Source organism: Camellia sinensis, chromosome 3, assembly GCF_055761805.1.
Source record: "Camellia sinensis isolate YWXY chromosome 3, ASM5576180v1, whole genome shotgun sequence".
Taxonomy (NCBI): Eukaryota; Viridiplantae; Streptophyta; class Magnoliopsida; order Ericales; family Theaceae; genus Camellia; species Camellia sinensis.
The window spans coordinates 181874273-181891329 of NC_138963.1; the positions used below are offsets into that span (position 1 = coordinate 181874273).

At 39.5% G+C, this 17057-nt stretch overlaps 1 protein-coding gene across 1 annotated transcript; it reads left to right on the plus strand.

Moving 5' to 3' along the window:
* The first annotated feature begins 2521 nt into the window (after positions 1-2521).
* On the plus strand, positions 2522-15483 carry LOC114287457 (uncharacterized). The gene is made up of 8 exons (XM_028230834.2): positions 2522-3146; positions 3245-3385; positions 3486-3713; positions 11136-11343; positions 13186-13322; positions 13972-14052; positions 14798-14864; positions 14951-15483. The coding sequence occupies exons 1-8, from the start codon at positions 2839-2841 to the stop codon at positions 15245-15247; spliced, it is 1467 nt and encodes a 488-aa protein (XP_028086635.2). The 5' UTR covers positions 2522-2838; the 3' UTR covers positions 15248-15483.
* The last annotated feature ends 1574 nt before the right edge of the window (positions 15484-17057 follow it).

The following is a 17057-nucleotide window of genomic DNA, read 5'->3' on the forward strand; positions in this document are numbered from 1 at the left end:
CAAACAGTCCAAAATAACTTTTTAAAAGCCAGAAGCCATAAGTTGGCTTAAAAAAGCTCCACCAAACACCCCCAATGTAGCCTCTCCGTCCATCTTCGTCTCATTTAGCTAACGGAAATCTAAAATTTTCAGATTCAAACCCACATATTCAAGCTCTTGTATCTTCCTCACTGTAACTTTGTTTCGCCTTATTTTTGTGTCGTTCGCCTTATTTTTGTGTCGTTGGATTCATCTTATAGCCTAATTTTTATTCTACCCCTCATATGCCTTATTTCACATTTTTTTGCATGCTATTGAAGCTCTGAAAGTTGGCAAAAAATAATTTTTTTTTCAAATTCAAACTTACATGTTCAAGCCATTGTATCTCTCTCGTCGTAATTCTGTTTCACCTCATTTTCGTGTCGTTGGATTCACCTCATAACCTAGTTTTCATTTCACTCCCCATACGCCTTATTCCACCTCTTTTTGCATGCCGTCGAAGCTCTAAAATTTGGCAAAAAAATAAGATTTCTCTCTCTCTCTCTCTCTCTCTCTCTCTCTCTCTCTCTCTCTTCCAAATTTAAAATTCACATGTTTAAAACCTTGCATCTCCCCAGTCATTAGGGGTGCTCGCGGTTCAGTTGTGGTCAAGGAACCTTTAATCCGCCATGCGTCCGCCGGATTGGCGGATTGAAAAAAATAATCTGCATCCGTTTGTCAGATTGACGGATATGGATTGAGCGAATTGGCAGATGGATGTGAATTGGCTTGGCGATTTAAACTTTTATATATTTTGAATATAATACAATTTGTCAAACATTTCTTTTGGATTACAATTTAACTCAACATAACCATCAAGTAAATTGTCAAATACCAATAATAAATACATATAAGAAAACCATACATTATCGAAACTATTTCATTACTTTGTTTTTATTCAAAAACTATTTAATTTGATTTTTTTTTAAAATGACAAAATTAAGCCTTATATTTTTCACTCAAAAATATCAAATATCAGCATTTGCCATTTAATAAAAGGATTTTTAAATTGAAAACGCAACAGAATATCTAAACTCTTTTTCAATTGAAAATACAAATAGAATATTTAAATAAATTGAAAATACAAAGTCTTACAAATTATCAGGGGTGCTCGCAGTTTGGCAATTCGATTGCAGCCAAATGAACCTCAAATCCGCCATCTGTCCAAAACTAGGCGGATTGAAAAAAATCAATTTACAACCGTCTGTTCATCATCACGCATCCGTCCAAAATGCGGTGGATCGATTCAGTTCGATTTAGTCAGTTTTGACGGATCAGAATATCCGTTGAGCACCTTTACTAGTCGTAACTCCGTTTCACCTCATTTTTGTGTCGTTGGATTCACTTCATAGCCTAATTTTCATTCCACCACTCATACGCCTTATTCCACATATTTTTGTATGCCGTCGAAACTTCGAAATTAGCCAAAAATATGATATTTTTTTTTCTATATTCAAACACACATGTTTAAGACCTTATATTTCCTTCGTCATAACTCCGTTTTACCTCATTTTCTTGTTGGATTCAACTCATGGCCTAATTTTCATTTCACCCCTCATACGCCTTGTTCTACCATGTTTTGCATATCGTTGGAGCTCCGAAAGTTGCCAAAAAAAAAAATCTCTCTCTCTCTCTCTCTTCAGATTTAAACCCACGAAGATAGAAGATAGAGGAAGGAAGAAAAAAAAAAGAGAAAAATCTTATTTTAGGCCAACTTTCAAAACTCCGATAGCATGCAAAATAAGGTGGAATAAGACGTATGAGGGGTGGAATGAAAATTAGGCCATGAGGTGAATCCAACAACACAAAAATGAGGTGAAATGGAGTTACGATGAAGGAGATACAAGACCTTGAACATGTAGATTTGAATCTGAAAAAAAAGAGAGGGAGAGAAATCTTAATTTGACCAATTTTTGGAGCTTTGACGGCATGCAAAAAGAGGTGGAACAAATTGTATGGGGGTTAGAATGAAAATTAGACCATGAGTTGAATCCAATGACATGAAAATTAGGTGAAACGGAGTTATGACAAGAGAGATACAAGCGTTTGAACATGTGAGTTTGAACTTGAAAAAAAAAAAAGAGGAAATTTTTATTTTTATTTTTGGCCAACTTTTGGAGTTCCAACGGCACGCAAAAAGAGGTGGAATAAGGCATATGAGGGGGTGAAATGAAAATTAACTCATGAGGTGAATCCAATAATGCAAAAATGAGGCGAAACGAAGTTACAACGAGAGATACAAGAACTTGAATATGTGAGTTTGAATCTAAAAATTTTGCCTAAATTTCTATTAGTAAAATGAGACAGAGATGGACAGAGAAGCTAAATTGTGACACAAAAATAATATCTAAGTTTTAATTGTTACAATTGAAACTATAGAATTTAAATTGAAAAATACACGAAACTCTAATTTTTTTTTTTATTTTATAATTTGCTCTTCTTATTATTATTACTATTTTCACCGAACACATTTATATTTATTATTATTATTATTATTTTGAGTAAAATATATTAGTATAATTATTTTAAATAGCAATAAATTACTCTCAATTTTAATGCTCGTCGGAGCATAACAAAATTGGAAACGCATCATATGGGGCCAAAAAAACATGGTTAGAACGGTGTCGTAAAAAAAAGACCGCAAATATGCACACCCCTAAACTGCCAATCATGTAACGCCTCATTCCCACACTCTCTCCTTCCTGTTAATCCCTCTCTCTCTCTGGCTTTCTCTCTTCGCTTTCAAAAACTTCCACCAAGTTTTTCTGCGACCAAGATTCTCTCATTCTCCACTCCCCCAAACCCTAACGTCCCACCACCATGTCGCCGCCCGGCGGCGGCACATGCAGTTGCTCTTCCATCGAGAATAAAGATGATCTCGGCGATGGTTTTGACAAATTGAACGATCGGAGGTGTCCGCATTGTAGACGATCTCATCTTCCTTCGTCGTCGTCTTCCTCGTCTTTGCTCAGCTTCGATTCCGTTCCCCTGGAGGACTACGATAAGCTATGGAGGATCTTCACTGCCTCGGTTAAAGGTTTCACCATTGGAGCTGGTATCAAAGGCGGCCTCTCTCTCTTTGCCGTCCTCACTCGCTTCAGACGCAGACGATTATCCACCTCCTCAAAGTAAACAATTTTTGAATTCCGAATTCTAATAATATCTTCTTCAGATCTAATTATACATGTATCGATGTATAAGTTTCAAAATAATTTCTTTGGTTCAGGAACGCGGTAATGGCTTCGAGCAGTGAGGATGTGATTTTAGCAATTAAAGAAACTATCAGATACGGTCTGTTTTTAGGTACCTTTGCTGGTACATTTGTTTCAGTGGATGAAATTATAGCTACTCTGGGAGGACATCGCAGGCATGACTCACAATTTAATTTTAATTTATTTTTTATTTTTTTTGGGTAGTAGGAGTATGTGATTTGATTTTTGATTGGTGAAAGTGCTGTTCCACTTCAGGACTGCGAGATGGAGGGCTTTGTTTGCTGGTGCTGTTGCAGGGAATTCTCTTCTTCTAACCGGATTGGATACGCAACATACGAGTTTGGCAATTTACATACTTATGCGCGCTGCTGTATTGGCATCGCGCTGTGGAATAAAAAGCAAGCGACTCGGGCGCATTTGCAAACCTCTTACTTGGGCTCATGGAGATATTTTCCTCATGTGTCTCTCCTCTTCACAAATTTTGTATGTTCACATTTCTTTTTCCCCAAATTTTAGAATGGTTTGCTTTTTGTTGCTAAAGATTTCGACTTTTTCTGTGTGTTTTATTTATTTATGTTAATTCATGCAAGTTAGTTTTTTTCACCAACAGAAGTAATGCATTTATGAAGACTTCAAGATATATCACTTTCACTTGACAGACATAGGATGATTGTACCTATAAAAATATTGTTTACACTAGAAACATGCACTAAAAATCAACAATCTCTTGAATTAATTTGCTTTGATTCTCTCTTAATACTTCTAATGTGTTTGTGGCTTATCTACTTGAAGTGTGTTGAGGGTTGTGGTAAAAACTTGAGATTCACATTGGCTTTAGAAACTTGTGCACCTACTAAAAGGTGACGGTGACAGGTACCAATCAGGTGCATCCATATTTGTACCTCACACAAACTCTAACACACACATCGAGCAGCAACCAAATGATAACAAACTTTGATTAGTGTACTGTTACAAAAATCGCAAATTATATTGGTCACATGTAAAAGTTTGAGAGGGAGAAATTTGATGCATACTGTGCGGGGGTGATTTCTGCACTATGAAGAAGGGTTGAACTTCGTGGATAAACAGCGTGCTTTGGGAATTAAAGATCTGCACAGAATAACAAACGGTGAGGCTGCTCGACCGGGGTTTGGTCGGAAATCCCTCCGATGGTAAAGTCAGGGACTCAGGGAGAGGAAGAAGAGAGAAGAGAGAATACTAAAAGTGTATATGTGTTGAGTGTGTGGATTTTCGGATCCCTCGAGAGTGAATAGTGTTTACCTTTTATAGGAGAAGGTAGTTTGTCGTTCAAGTCCTTCTCTGTCCGCCATCTGTCCAATGTGTCTTATTCGTGGTCGTCTCCCATTGGAGGAGGATGACCACTCCGCCTGACACTCGGGTGCAGATCTGTTTTGTTTGTCTCATTAGCGGACATCTCTCATTGGAGGAGGACGACCACTCCGCCTGTCATTCAGATGTAGGTCTGTCATATATGCACCTTGTCCCTCTGCACCTCTATGTCTCCACGTTCTGTTTATACAGAGGGAGAGGAGTAGAGTTGTTTGTCTGTTGTGGGCCCAAGAAAGATCTTCAGTGAATTGGCTTTCTTTGAGTTGGCCTACTCTAGAATGGTTGTCCAACCGGGAGGTCCAACATGTTGCTCAGCTCACTTCGGAGTGGTTGTCTGTCCATCTAGGAGGTTCAACATGTTACTCAACCTACTTCGGAGTGGTTGGCTGCCCGTTCAGGACGTCCACCATGTTGCTCGGCCCACTTTGGAGTGACACTCGTACGTTGGGCCGAGCCCCTATGATTGTCTTGCTTCGGAGCAAGTGTTGGCCATAGGGCCAAGGTCCAACCTAGCTCAACCTCAGAGTGAGCATCGCATTGGGCCTAGCACCAAGACTTGATTAATTTTTACCCACTTCATGTTGCTCGGCTCACTTTGGAGTGACATTCGTACGTTAGGCTGAGCTCGTATGATTGTCTTGCTTCGGAGCAAGTGTTGGCCATAGGGCCAAGGTCCAACTTAGCTCAACCTTAGAGTGAGTATCGCATTGGGCCTAGCACCAAGACTTGATTAATTTTTACCCACTTCATTTGCCCCCTGGCTTGCGCTTACATTTGGCGAAGCGGAAGCCAATTCTGTCACAAACTTTGAAGTTTGGTTGATCACAACTTAATTTGACCTTCGTGAGTTGGATTCAAAATTATTGTTCGGCCCAACGTTTGCGTCTGCCCAATATTTCGTAGCTCGGTTATGCCCCCAAACTAAATGTGTATCTTCACTAGCCTCGGAATTGTCTAGCTTGGTGCTTTTTCAGTCGGCTGAGCGTCGTTTCTGGACTTGAAAAAATATATATACAGAATAGTATATATATATATATATTTTTTTGCAGTATTCGTCGATTGGGCCGAGCAACACAGCGACGCTTCAAAGCAGGCCAAGTGTGCTTTATCACAGCTTTGTTCTAATTTGAAAGACATATTCGTTATCTTTTTGCTCGGTCCTACTTGTAGGAGATAAATTGGTGTTGGTCTCAATGCTTGGTCGGCCAAGTCCTGCCTCTCCACTCTGTTCGGTCTCGAAGCATAGCTTGCTAACATTGCTCGGTCATGCGGATCATGCACCATTTTCTTGTTTGGACATGATTAGCACGTCTATTTGTTCAGCTCGTTTCTTCATATATTGGTCGGGCATTTTACCTTCAGCTTAAGAATTATCCGTCACTTAGTTAGTCGGCCGTAGCAGCTTGTTTGCATCATTTTTGTTTTTCAACACCGAGTTGCTTGGTCGGCCCTAGCAGCTTTGGCGTTGCGAGTTTGCATTTTTTAATTCGGTTTCTCTACCACCAAGCTACTGTCAACCTTAGCACCTCTTATCTTAAGAGTTGTCTAGCACATAGTTGTTATAGTCTTGGTATTGACTTCGATAATATTGACTCTCGTCGGGCACTGCACTCCTTTGACCTTTGCTTGTTGTTTGTAGTGTATTTATTTGATAGAATGTTGCACTTCCAACTTTGTTTGTTGTCAATCTTTTGGTTGTTTACTCGAGCTATGAAACTTGGTTTTGCTTAGTTAGTTTTGACCCGCTTCCTTTGCTCTGTCCATTTTGGAGTGGATGTTAGGCGTCCAATCAGCCACTGTTGCTTGGTCCACTTCGGAGTGAGCATTGAGCGTCCGACCAACTTTCATTGCTCAGCCTACATCGGAATGGGTATTGGGTATCCAATCAACCTCCGTTGCTCGGCGTGCTTCAAAGTGGGTGTTGGGCGTCCAACCAACCTTTGTTGCTCGGCCTAGGCATTGGGTGTCTGACCAACTTCTGCTGCTCGGCCCAGTCATTGGGTGTCTGACCAACTTTTGTTGCTCGGCCTAAGCGTTGGGCATCTGACCAACTTCTGCTGCTTAGCCCAGGCGTTGGGCGTCCGATCAACTTTTGTTGCTTGGCCCAAGCATCGAGCGTCCAACTAACTTCTATTGCTCGGCCCAGGCATTGGGCGTCCAACCAACTTTTGTTGCTCGGTCCACTTCAAAGTGAGCATTAGGTGTCCGGCCAACTTTTGTTGCTTGGCCCACTTCGGAATGGGTGTTGGGCGTCCAATTAACATCCATTGCTCGGCGCGCTTAAGAGTAGGCGTTGGGCATCCAACCAACCGCTGTTGCTCGGTCAAAGCGTTGGGCGTCTGACCAACTTTTATTGCTCGGCCCAGGCATTGGGTGTCCGACCAACTTTTGTTGCTCGGTCTACTTCATTCCAACTTCTATTGCTCAGCCTAGGCATTGGGCGTCCGACCAACTTTTGTTGCTCTGTCTACTTCAAAGTGAGCATTGGGCGTCCGACCAACTTCCGTTGCTCGGCCCACTTCAGAATGGGCGTTGGGCGTCCAATCAACTTCTATTGCTTGGCCTAAGCGTTGGGCGTTTGACCAACTTTTGCTGCTCGGCCTACTTCGAAGTGGACGTTCAGAGTCCAACCAACCTTCATTGCTTGGCGCGCTTCAAAGTGGGCATTGGGTATCCAACCAACCTCTGTTGTTCTGTCCAAGCATTGGACGTCCGACTAACTTTTGTTGCTCGGCCCACTTCGAAGTGGACGTTGAGTGACCAACCAACCTTTGTTGTTCATCCCTCTTTGTAACTCTTCCACTTCGTATCACCTTCGTTAGGCTGAGGTCCTTTTGTAATGAAACTTTTAGTTAATAAAGTATCTTCGAAATTTGCCAAGTGTTGGACTTGTAACTCGAACTTTCAATTTCTTCATGTTTATGTTGTTTGCCCCCAGCCGAGCAACAAGGATGTAGCCCTACATTGTTCGTTGTTCGGCTAGACTTCGCCTTATGCCTTTGAAAAATTGAGTTGCTCTTCCAGCCGAGCAATAATAGGGAAACCTTACAAGATTTCCCGTTTGGGCTTAATTGAATTAGTTGTCTTGCCCCCAATCGATCATCATTGTTCGGCCGTTACTTGACTCGGTTACGCTTCTGTTTATCCCACTTTGGAGTGGAGAGCTAGCTTTGACCTAGCTTCTGTTCAGACTTCATTGTAGAGGGCTCGGTTTAACCTAGCTCTTGTTCAGTCTATATCGGAGTGGCCTTTGTTCGGCCCACATCGAAGTGGTCAACTAGGATCAACCTAGACCTTTGTTAGGCCCACACTAAGGTGGTCGGCTGGGATCGGTCCAGACCTTTGTTAGGCCCATGTCAAGGTGGTCGACTGGGATCAGCCCAGACCTTTGTTAGGCCCACGTCAAGGTGGTCGACTGGGATCAGCCCAGACCTTTGTTAGGCCCACACTAAGGTGGTCGGCTGGGATCGATCTAGACCTTTGTTAGGCCCACGTCAAGGTGGTCGACTGGGATCAGCCCAGACCTTTGTTAGGCCCACACTAAGGTGGTTGGCTGGGATCAGCCTAGACCTTTGTTAGGCCCACATCAATGTAGTCGGCTAGGATTAACCCAAACTTATGTTTTGGTTGTACCATACCCTTGTTTGTTGTTTTCTCCATCAATGGAGTCTTTCCATCCAATAGGTGGAACAACTCAATTGCGAGGATATGGTAGAGCTTTACCACATCTAAACTTTGTTCGTCAATACAGATCTCATCTTTCAGAAGACTCAGGAGCATCTATCCTTTGTCATTCGTCTTCTCCATCATTGGAGTTCTTCCGTCTAGTCGGTGGGACAACTGAATAGTAGGGATTCGGTGGCGCTTTGCCACATCTAGACTTCATTCATCGATACAAATCTAGTATTCTGACACTGTTAGGATTATTGGTTCTTTATCATTCGTCTTCTCTAATATTGGAGTCCTTCCGTCTAGATGATGAGACGAGTCAATAGCAATGATGCGGTGGTGTTCCATCGTATTTGGACTTTGTTCTTCGATGCAGATCTGGTCCTCCAATACTTTCATAAAATATAGTCCTTTATCGATCATCATCTCTTTCATGGGAGTCCTTTAGAATGAGGCATTAGAACGACTAAACAATAGTACAGTGGTGTACGCCGTGTCTGGACTTCATCTGTCGGTGCAGATCTGGTCTCTCTATATCCATTAGTGCAGATCTGGTTTTCCGGCACTCTTCAAAGCGTTAATTTGTTATGCTTTGTCTTCTCTGTCAACTGAGTCCTTCTCCACAGTGGCAACAAAGGTGTCTCTTTCGTTCCCCTCACTAGAGCTTGTCATAGAACAGTGTGGTACTCTCTTCCTTTGGTCGCGGTTGTCTCTATTAAGGGAGCTATGTTGGGGTGACTCGCCGATGATGACATGACGTTGCTCTACTACATCGGTGGTCTATTCGTTAAGGTCTGCAAGGTCTTCATGCCTTCTAGGGAATGCTGGACCGTTATCTTTGGTTCTCTCTGTCATTAGAGTCCTCTCTGCTAGTCCAAAATGGGGTGTATCTTTGATTCTCATCGTTGGAGTTCGTCACAAAGCAATCAGTGGTTTTCCCACAGTGGCGCCAATTGTGCGGGGGTGATTTCTGCACTATTAAGAAGGGTTGAACTTCGTAGATAAATAGTGTGCTTTGGGAATTAAAGATCTGCATAGAATAACAAACGGTGAGGCTGCCCGACCGGAGTTTGGTCAGAAATCCCTCTGATGGTAAAGTCAGGGACTCAGGGAGAGGAAGAAGAGAGAAGAAAGAATACTAAAAGTGTATGTGTTGAGTGTGTGGATTTTCGGATCCCTCGAGAGTGAATAGTGTTCACCTTTTATAGGAGAAGGTTGTTTGTCGTTCAAGTCCTTCTCTCTCCGCCATCTGTCCAATGTGTCTTATTCGTGGTCGTCTCCCATTGGAGGAGGACGACCACTCCGCCTGACACTCGGGTGCAGATCTGTTTTGTTTGTCTCATTAGCGGACATCTCTCATTGGAGGAGGACGACCACTCCGCCTGTCATTCAGATGCAGGTCTGTCATATATGCACCTTGTCCCTCTGCACCTCCATGTCTCCACGTTCTGTTCATACAGAGGGAGAGGAGCAGAGTTGTTTGTCTGTTGTGGGCCCAAGAAAGATCTTCAGTGAATTGGCTTTCTTTGAGTTGGCCTACTCTAGAATGGTTGTCCAACCGGGAGGTCCAACATGTTGCTCAGCCCACTTCGGAGTGGTTGTCTGTCCATCCAGGAGGTTCAACATGTTACTCAACCTACTTCGGAGTGGTTGGCTGCCCGTCCAGGAGGTCCACCATGTTGCTCGGCCCACTTTGGAGTGACATTCGTACGTTGGGCCGAGCTCCTATGATTGTCTTGCTTCCGAGCACGTGTTGGCCATAGGGCCAAGGTCCAACCTAGCTCAACCTCAGAGTGAGCATCGCATTGGGCCTAGCACCAAGACTTGATTAATTTTTACCCACTTTATGTTGCTCGGCCCACTTTGGAGTGACATTCGTACGTTGGGCCGAGCTCTTATGATTGTCTTGCTTCAGAGCAAGTGTTGGCCATAGGGCCAAGGTCCAACCTAGCTCAACCTCAGAGTGAGCATCGCATTGGGCCTAGCACCAAGACTTGATTAATTTTTACCCACTTCACATACGACCACCAAAAAATAAAGAAGAGAAAAGAAAAGAAAAGAAAAAGAAGCACCTTCTGCTAGTTGATTGAAAAAGCTTAGCATAGTGGGAAATTATCTGGAGATGAATTTAGGTGCAAGAGCGGGCATATGCTTAGCCTGTGATGGTTTAGTTTTCTAAAACTTGATCCAACTTTTATGGTAGATTAACTTATAGTACGGCCCTTTTCCTTTTAATGTATGACAAGACTATTCAATAGACAAGAAAGAAGAAAGTTGTCTCAAGTAATGTGGTTTGTCTCCCACTAATTTGAGGTTTTATTGCTATGAACATGCAATTATGTTACAAGATCAATGACGATGTCTCCATGCTTCTCAGAGGTACACTAATCAATGATTCATAGTTGGAGCATCACCCTATATGAATGCTTTCTGCCAAGAGCAGGGAAATATAATATGTAATTTATAATATTAATTCTAAATAGATATTCTGTGCATCTCATACTTTCCAATACGTTGGACTGATATTTCTAAGAGCCAGAAATGAATATTTTGGTTGGTCTGAATATACATATGCTGTGTGTGTGTCGTTTGATTATGTGATTTCCCATTTTGTTGCTTGCAGTGAACTTGTGAATTGCTGTTCAAAAAGAATTTATGTCTCTAATTAAGAGTGTTGACAAGTAGATTTATTTTTCCATGTGGTGGGGGTGCTTTGGTTAATTCTTCAATCTCCCACATGAAGAATGTAGTATGGCCAGAATTTTTTACTTGATGATGTCCAAAAGACCTAGCTTCAAATTATGGTCTGATCACTATCTCCTCTGAGAAATTGTGCTTATTCATTTCTCACAATGTTTTTTTTACATAAAAGGATTCTATTTTCAGGTCTGCTTATTTATTGAAGCAGGAGAGCTTGCCTTCATCATACAAGTCTTTTCTCAATAAACATGGGGGAAAGGATCCCATTGTCTTGCAAGGAGTGAGAGAGATGGCATGTGGCATGCCTTTTTCTAATTTGGGGGTCATAGAGAAGTACTACAAGACCATAGGTGTCAACATTAAACTGGATCCACAAATGAAAATCCCCTGCTCGGTATGCATTCCTGATGTTATGACACTTTGGTTCTATTCATCCTTAACCATTCATAGTTTCATGTACATTAATAGGAACTTCTGTTGGTCTTCCTTTTGCGCCATTTATGCAATAGATGCATTATCTGCTATCAACGCAAGAAACTTAACACTGCAACATGCATAATGTTTTATCAACACAGGAAGTTGAACTTAATATCCATTTAATGTAAGATGACCCTGTATGGTTACTTAGCACATAATTGCTGGTTGTCTGAAGAGTTTACGTGCAAGTGGTTCCTAATACTCTTTACATCATAAAGGACTAAAACATACATTGTTCAATAAGTTTCATAGCTATTTAAAGTGCTTTATTAGAGTTGTTGGAGCATGCTATGGGTTTGGTGTTTCTTCATGAAATAAGATTGCAACCTTTTGAGGATAAAGGTGAGAATGAATGCTAACTCTCATGTATATATATGTCAAAAGTAGATTTCAGAAGGCTTTCCAATTGATACAGGCTCAAGGTACCCCTTTTAACTGGTAATTAAAGTTTGTAATATACCATCTATCATGTAGGGATATTCGTGATTCCAATTGGTACTTATGCTTCCATTTATTTAAGTTAAAGTCAACATAAATTTTAATTGATGTAGAAACTAAACAAAAAGTGGATGTTGATTGCAATAATAGTATTATGATTAACAGGACCAAGCAATTCTAACGTTAACATCAAAAAGCCTTTGAAACTTACAAAGTGTTGATTCATTTTTTGTTATATTTTCTGGGCAAGTAAGTTAGGATACCTAATAAGAGGACGGAAACAAGATTTCATCACCGTGGGGGTCAAAAGACTAATAATATTTTTTTTACCATATAGATAAACACACATATATGTGCAATACGATATATAAATTATATATACACATAAAAAAAATTTAAATATCATAGACATAATCTCTAATAGGATGATGAATTTTGGTAGAAAATAAAAAGAGAATGCAAGACAAGAGAAGAATGAGTTATATATTTTTTATACTAAGAGGCCAGTTTATTTATGCAATAATATATATATATATATATATATATTTAGAAGTGCTATGACAAACATAATTTTTTACAGAAACAGGGGAGGCCATGGCCTCCTATAGTCTTCTCCTAGTTCCATCCCTATTAATACCTCCTGGATAAAGTTTTTGCCGGAGCCTTTATAGCAGTGGTTTAGTGCTGGCATGGTGTTAATAAAGTTTGCCCCAACTATTACATTGACTGCTTGCTCCTCCATCTCCCAATCTGTAGATGAATTCTATTAGAATCACGTCATTCATATATATGTGCATGCAATAAATTTAGCAGTTTTTCCATTTGGGACTACGTTCTTTTGGAATTTTTACCTGGCTTGTTGTCTCGCTGGCAGAACACTTCATCAATGCCTTTTCAGATGCTGTTAAGCACAGGCCTAAAACATTCTGTAGCAGTAGAGCTCTCAGATTGCTGATTAAGTTTCTACATTTTTAGATGTAGGAAGATGTGTTAATCTCTGAAAGCAAGCACTATCCTGCGAGGTGCATGGATGTGTTAATATCTGTATTTGATGATCCAGTATCAATGTCTTAGGCTTTTTTCAGGAATAACATGTAGCCAGTCATCTGATAGGTTCCTTTTAAGTTATTATCTTTATATCTAGTATAATTGTTAAAAATTTACCTGTGGTTTCTGATTATTGTACAGTACCATCCATGGTATATCTTTAGAGAATCTTAGATTACCATAAACTGTTTTTTGCTCATGTCAATATTATGTAATCAATGTTATTGTTCATTATGTTTTCAAGAACTATACTTACATTTCAAAATACGTGCAGCTTATACATGGAAATCAATCATGTGGTGCACATTTTGTATCATTTCTTATCCAAGCCTACAAAAGAGCATTACCAGTTTATTTTCCAGTTTATTTGATCCCTGCACTAATAGTTCACCGGAAAGGCCTCTTGAAAAGGTAAAGTGCTTTGTTGTGTTCTCCGAATAATTGTCAATTCTTTTGCTTTCTGGAAACATGGTAGGAAGTTAAGTATAAGTATAGGACTGATGTGAGTTGGCATCAAGTTCAGCTAGAAATATGATTTGGTGTTGTGTTCAGGCAGTGAGTCTGAGTTACTACGTCATAGTGTTATCATTGTGTTACACTGAACATTGTATTGCCTTTAAGCCCTTCCTTGGTAATGAAGCACACCTAGATAGTCACATAAGCAAGTTGCTTTTAACTTTTTGTTATTGTTTTTTTACTTGTCGAAGTAGATTGGGGAACTAATGATGTGTTGCTTTTTGGGTTAACAACCTCTACATTTGAGTGTCGGGAAAACATTTTTGTATTACATTTCAGTTGTTTCTTGTGTCATTCTACAGTTGTCTTTGCATTAATCCATGAACTAACTAGCTGATCTCGTGCAAACCAGTTTCCCAATCTCAACCTTTGTTACTGAGAATACATTCTTTGAAACCTTTATTCATGATCGCTTATTTGTACTGGATTGTGACAGCAATGTTGTGGTGCACCTTTTATTGAGATGTGTATCATTTTTTGTTAGATAAATAAAATAATACTTTTGAACATTTGCATTTTTCATATTTTATTCGACATTACACAGGCCTGGCTCGATTTTGGGGAAAGGTCTATTTGGTACGGCAAGATCAAGCTTGTTTCTGTCCGTCTATTGCTCGTCTGCCTGGTAAGCATTACTTTTGATGCATATGAAAATACTGTCGGTCACAATCATTCTCCTATGACCTAGTGAGTTTGCTTGAGTGGATGTGTTCGGAACTTGCATGCATTAGAATTGCAGTTGATCTTGTCTTGTATGGTAATGTAATCCCATCGGATCTGTATCTGATAATTTTTTGTGCACTAGAAGATGTGAGCTGCATTTTTGTTTGAAAATAAGATAATATTGAAATGAACATTATGTCTTGAGGAAAGCTTATGTTCTGAATTAGGTTACAACGTGTCAACTTGATGACCATTTTCATACCTGGATCTGGTTTGACTAGTGTAATTGTAGGCACTGAACCATCAGGATTAGTGAGTAGCTGATTTCTTACATTGAACCTCTTCAATATTGGATGTTATTGGAAGAATTTGCTTTTCCCTTATCATCCAACATAACTAACCAAATTCATATACGGATACAGCGTATACAGATACAGCGCAATGTAGCTAATTTTTTCATGGGCTGTTTGTTCTTGACAAGGGTTCTGACAGACAATTGCTAAGCTTACTGATTTAGCCTTTTGTGCCACAATAATATAATTTATGTACTTTGCAACCAACAACCATTCTGATGTGAAAGATGTCAATGAATGATGTATTTGTACCCTTTCTTATAGTCTTTTCTAGTTCAGATGCTGTTGTGAATATGAATATGTCATATAGAACCTCTCTTAACTATGTTTTCTGATGTTACTGTTGTTCATTAGGATGTGGACATGCTTCCTCTTCAGGCTGCTTAAGAGATGTAATGTTCCTATGGTGGCAATTGGGACGGTAATGCTGATTCTTTCTAAATTTTCCCTAGATGGGCTAGAAAAATACGTGCTCTTGTTTTGAATAAATGCTTTTATTACTGGCAGTTCCCAACAGGGCTGGCCTTGGCTATTGAGAAGAAAAGCAGGCGTATTGAAATTTCACTCTACTGCCTCGCACGAGCTATTGAGAGCTTCGTCACATGCATGTCTGATATAGGATATTTGCCAGAGTCAAGGAGACTGAAGAGAGCAGATGTAGTGGTTTTCAGCATTTCAACTGCAATTATCATGCACTGCTATGCAATTGAGAGGGATGTGTTTCGATCCAAGTACTTGAATGTTCTTGACTGGGTTTTTGGTGTGCCTTTATCCCCTTCTGAGACCCCACGCAAGAGAAGTTGAATATGCATAGAATTGGGATCGAGAGGGCATGATGTGTACCATAAATGTGGTAGCATCAAGTTTGAGTAATGATTTTAGGGTTAAATTTATATCTTTTTGGATAAGCAGTTGCCAACTTTTGTTTGTTTTATTTTTTCAATAATTTTTTTTGAGGAATTGGATTGTGTTAGTGCCTTCTTATGAACTCTAGTAGTGTGATTGATTATGCCAAGGACGAGGGCTTCTCATGCGTAAAAGATTTGCATCCCAAATTTCTCGTTGTAGATTCAAGCCATGCCTGCCAAGGTAATGTTGTGAAAGTCATGCAGAGTAACAATTGTATACTACTGGACTAGAGGATGACACCATTTATGTTTGTATCTTGCATTTGCAGAGCGATGTAGTAGCAAATGGGCTTAACAAATTGGGAGAGGCTTCTCTTCAATTGGAAAAACCAACCGGAAGGTGTTGTTGGGCCTCCATGAGCTTACCACGGTACCGACATCGATGATCCGAACCGTTCATTATATATTAGTTTAATTGCTAAAATGAATGACTGAGAGTTGAAGTGAAAAGGGAGCTGCAGATGAGCTTTACACTGAGAGTATCAAGTTGTTAGGTGTAATAACAATTAGTAGTGAGTTAGGACTTGAGATGCACAACAGTAACTGTTGTGTGGTTTTTTGAGCTCATTTTAGATCCTATTTTGATAATTCAAATTGATTACTTTTTAGGACATATCAGTACAACATTCCTATAAAAAAATCAAATTGATCGGATATTAATAATAGTTCTTTCATCAAATCACATATGTATTAAGAGTTGGTTTGACATAAATTAAATAATACAGAAAGTCAAAAAGTCACTATCCTATTTAAGTTACATCATCTTATTTAAATCACATCATTTCTCTAACACATAAAACCCAACCCAAACCCAACTCATATAAACTAAAAAGTCAAAAAGTATACTTTTTCAAAAACATCATTTTATTCTTAAAATCGAACTTATTATTCATTTTTTCATGTCAATTAATTTTTTTATAAATATATTGTATTCGATGTAATTTAAAAAATAAATGATTTAAATTATCAAAATAATTTCTAAAGTGAACCTAAAAGGCTACACAATGGCAACCACACTGATTCCAATGAGTTATGACATTTTCAACCTTACTTAAATCTTGACTCAAAACTTAAATTTGAGTAAGAAGTTAAAATCCCACCCACTCATTTATTCAAATCTATACCAAATCTATACCAACTTTAGTTTTACTCCAATTTTGACTCAAATCAAGGGAGATACATCTCTTTTTACTCAAATTTCTATGCAATCAGAGCTTGACACAGGTGCTTTTATCCAAAAATTTCAAATTATTATTCACTCCAATTCCTAGCTACAACCACTCAAAAGTTGACAATTTGCACTTAAATTTGAAATTTTCCATTTAAGTGCTTCATATCAAATGAAGTTTTTTTTACTCAAACTCAGACCTCATGTTGAGTAAAACTACTAAGGGTTGGAAACAGACTTAGAAAAAGAAGTGGTATGGATAGGGTTAGTGATGGGCTACTGAAGATGAGGAAAAAAATGCAAAGGTAGAAGAGAGAGAACAAAAAGAGCAATTCCACTTAATTTTTCCGGAGCTCTTGCACCAGAGACGTCAACCTCTCCACTTGCAAGTTAATTACAATGAAATGGTACGGCAAGTATATCTCTGCACTTCCCACCCAAAACATGATATTTGACAAAGCATTGCCAATTTTAACATTGATTCTTCTAATCCTCACTCATATTAAGTCCTTCAAATTGTGTTTGGAGGAAATAAAAC

Excerpts from the sequence above, each read along its gene's own strand:
- LOC114287457 (XM_028230834.2), top strand. The coding sequence starts at position 2,839 with ATGTCGCCGCCCGGCGGCGGCACATGCAGTTGCTCTTCCATCGAGAAT. Across the intron at positions 11,344-13,185 it reads AAATGAAAATCCCCTGCTCG|CTTATACATGGAAATCAATC; the intron begins GTATGCATTCCT and ends AAATACGTGCAG. Across the intron at positions 14,865-14,950 it reads CTATGGTGGCAATTGGGACG|TTCCCAACAGGGCTGGCCTT; the intron begins GTAATGCTGATT and ends TATTACTGGCAG.